Below are 3,657 nucleotides of genomic sequence, written 5' to 3'. Positions count from 1 at the left end.
ACCATTTCCGGGGGGCCTTGGATGACATAAAAAGCCCTAACAATGCTACGAAAAGGGAAACTGGCGCATAGGTAGCATTCCAACTGATACCTGGTGGTGGGCTGGGTATGTAGTTTCCTTCTCAAGTTCATGGGGACAGTCAAGTGCCCCCTTTGCTCCTGAGTCCCTGGTGGAGCAGGGTGACCTGTGAGCTCACAAGGGGCTAACGACAGCATTTGTGATGCAACGGTCACCCAAATATGGTGCTCACCACTGGTGCTCAGCAGGGTCAAAGGCCACATCTCACCCGGCAGGGTGCCTCTGGACTCCTGGCCAGCTTGTCGCAGCTGGGGTGGCTCTGCAGGCCGGCTCTGAGCGAAACAGCTGGGGATTGGGGAGGGGGGGTACGAGGTGGTGGTGGTAGCAGCGGCCCCGTTTGTTGTCCTCGCTCCAAGCGGCCATGGCGCGCCCTTTGAACATGGACACCTTGCAGCAGAACTTCTGGAAAGAAGAGTACCTCAAAGAGATCATGCTCCGCTTTGGCTGGCACCAGAAGTATGGGGTCCTCGTGAAGGCCAAGCAGGAGGCCCAACGGGAGCGGCGCAAGAAGGGCATGGACAACACCCTCCGGCTCCCTTCCGTGAAGGCTCCTCCGCTTGTCCTCCCCAGCTCTCGCCCTCCCCAGCCCCCAGCCGCTGTGGGGCCACCACGGGAGCGCGACCTGACTGGGCTCGATGCAATGATCCTGGAGGCCGAGATGAGGCCGGCGCCCCGGGAGGTGCGCTCTCTCTTGTACCAGGGCATCTCCCATGAGGACGAAGGGCGCCACCGCTACCTGAAGACCCGCCTCCTCCTGAACCCGGAGGACAAGTATACGTTTCCTGTCACCACCAACTTCAACTATGGCTGGCAGATGGGTGAGTGGCCCAAAGAGTTGCAGGCGTTGCTGAGGGCCACTTGCAGACTGGTCCCAGGGGTGTGGAAGGATGCCCTGGGCCCTGTGGAAAGAGGCCATGGCTAGTGCTGCAACATCAAGTGAGGTTGCAGCGCTCCATTCTGGTTTCTCCACCCTGATCCCCTTGTGTCTCCCCAGGGAAGCTGGCCACCGCCCACGTGGCCCCCACCCAGAAGTGCCGCATCGAGAGCTTCTTCCGCAAGAATGGAGCCTTCTCCCTGTTGAACCCACGGGATGTGGCCCTTTGAGCGAGACACAGCCCTCTTGTGGTTTCGTGGCTACAAACAAAACTCAGCCTTTGATATTGCTTGGGTCTCCCGCTCTGGTGCCTTCCCTTGCCTCCCTCCTAAGGGGGCCAGCGTGGGACTTTAAAAACACCTGGTGAAGGGGTGGAGTCAGGGGCCATTCTTGACTTGATTGGGCTGGTCAGGGGTGGGGTCTGGCAGGGTTTGGGTGAGTCAGGGGGTGGAGCCTGGTGGGTTTTAGTGGCTGTGGGGGTGGAGCCTATAAGGGGGAGCAGCCTAGTGCAGTTTGGGTGTCCTTGGATCATTCTTCACCTCACCCTGAGCTCAAAACACCAAAATGGCAGTTAGATTATCCAGCAGTTTGCAGTCCTAACACCAGAGATGCCCGTGAGATGGGTGGTTGGGGAATGGTCACAAGGCACTGGGGTTTGTTGCTAAACCCTTGATAGCACTTTGTTCTTGCTTCAGCTCCAGCTGGGGTTTGCCTTCACTCTCGGCAGCCCCAAGATGAGCCTTCAGGGTTGGAAGCTGGAACAGTGTGACAGTGATAGGAAAAGCTGCATCGGGCAGAATTTTCCTATTCACTTTTCTTTTAAGCGCTGTTGTCTTCTTGGTCTCCATCTGGGAGGCCTTCCCTTTGGAAAGCCAGGGATCCTCTCCACTTGAATGACAATAATTGCAAAGCACAATTGAATGGTGTTAGTTATTTACTGCATAGGTAGGCTTGGGTGAGGTGAGAAAAAAGCATTGCACTAAAACATAAGAAAGTAGAATCAAATTAACCCTCCAGCCCTTTTACAGCCTTAATGGTGAGCGAGCTCCAAAAAGCCTTAGAATAAGTTGAGCAACACTTCAAAAATACACTCAGGCTCAGAGTTTGGTGGGTTTCCAAGTGGGAAATGAGTTCCGTATGTGTCCAGTGAAGCTTCTGCAGTGCCAAGACCATTGAGAGTGTGTTGCTGATTAAGCTGACAGAGCAAAGGGGACGAGGGGCTCTACAATACTGGCTAGGGCCCTTGAGAGCCGGGGTGTGGAACCTGTGGCCATCCAGACGTTACCAAACGACAACTCCCATCAGCCTTGCCCATTGCCCACGCTGGCTGTGGCGCACGGGACTTGCGAATCCAGCAACAACTAAAGGGCCACAGGTCCCTTGTCCCTGTTCTAGAGGCTAGAGCAGGGTAGGGAAAAATTTCCAGGCCAACAGCCACCTTCTGTTCTGGGCAACCTCCTGTAGACCTGAGACAAAAGTGGGTGGAGCGATGGATGCAAATTTTACCTTTGTAGAGTAGGCTCGTTTCTCCGTGCACTCACCCACCCCTCGCTGTCTTCCCTCTAGGCACGCAAGAGGCATGATGGGAGGGCAAGGGCCCATTCCTGCCAGGCAAAAACATCTGAAGTGTGAAGGAGGGCCAGTGAGGGTTGTGGCCTGGGAAGAGTTCCAAGGGCCTGATAGAGAGCTCTGGAGGGCCGCATTTGGCCCCTGGCCCTGAGATAGATCAAACGCCTTGCCTGGAAGGTAATAAAGAGCCCACTTGGGTCCCATCCACACCACCCATTTAAAACACAGTTAAGGCAACGTTAAAGCACGTGGTTTTGCCCCAAAGAATCCTGGGAGCTGTAGTTTACCCTCCACAGAGCTACCATTCCCAGTACCCTTAAACTACAGTTCCCAGGAGTCTTTGGGATAAATGTGCTTTAAATGTATGCTGTGGGCATGGCCTCAGATGCTGGTGCACTGATGAAACATGAGGTGGGCAGCCGCAGCCTGCATTGGCGTAAGTTCCAAACACCCCTGGTGCCAAATAAATACTACTCATTTGTATCCCACCTCACGCTAAGAAACTCAAGGCAGTATCTGTTGGATTCACAGCCTGGGCCAAACCCAGATAGGCTTGGTTTCAACTCCCATTCCCTGGATTGTTGCTAGAAACGTAGCTAGATTCGAGTGCTGAGAGCAATCGCCTCCAAAGAGCAGGTGCGCAGTCCTGCATTTTGGGTTTTGTGTCCTGTGAGCTGCACGTTGGAGAAGATCAGGGGCTTGCCCCCCCCCCCCATCGCTGCACCTGCCACTGTTGGTCCTTCCTATCCTGCTTGGTCTTCCTCCTGCTGGGAGGAAGGGCGGGATATAAATGAAATAATAAATAAATAAAAGAGGTGCAGGCAGCTTCAGACAGGATGCTGCTTCTCTTTCTCCTCAGCCCTGCAATTCCAGGAGGATGGAGCACCTCTGTGTTCCAAAAACCCACAGAGATCAGCAGTTGCGGGAAAGAAGGACAAAAGTGAAATGGGAGAAAATGGTAGAGTTGGAAGGGGCCTTAGAGGTCATCTGGTCTACCCCCACCCTCAATGCAGGACGGAACTACAGTATCCCTGACTGGCGGCCATCCGTCCTCTGCTTAAATACCTCCAGTGTAGGAGAGCTGATCACCTCCCACGGCAGCCGGCTCCACTGTCAAACAGCATATACCGTTAGGG

The 3,657-nt window shown here is 54.6% G+C and overlaps 1 protein-coding gene across 1 annotated transcript; it reads left to right on the top strand.

The window, feature by feature from the left end:
- The first annotated feature begins 439 nt into the window (after nucleotides 1–439).
- Nucleotides 440–1,182, top strand: SPMIP1 (sperm microtubule inner protein 1). The gene is made up of 2 exons (XM_061637777.1): nucleotides 440–946; nucleotides 1,111–1,182. Exons 1-2 carry the CDS (start codon nucleotides 440–442, stop codon nucleotides 1,180–1,182), a joined length of 579 nt encoding a protein of 192 aa, XP_061493761.1.
- Nucleotides 1,183–3,657: the final 2,475 nt, after the last annotated feature.

Source organism: Rhineura floridana, chromosome 8, assembly GCF_030035675.1.
Source record: "Rhineura floridana isolate rRhiFlo1 chromosome 8, rRhiFlo1.hap2, whole genome shotgun sequence".
Lineage (NCBI taxonomy): Eukaryota > Metazoa > Chordata > Lepidosauria > Squamata > Rhineuridae > Rhineura > Rhineura floridana.
This window is presented reverse-complemented; position numbering and strand designations above follow the sequence as displayed.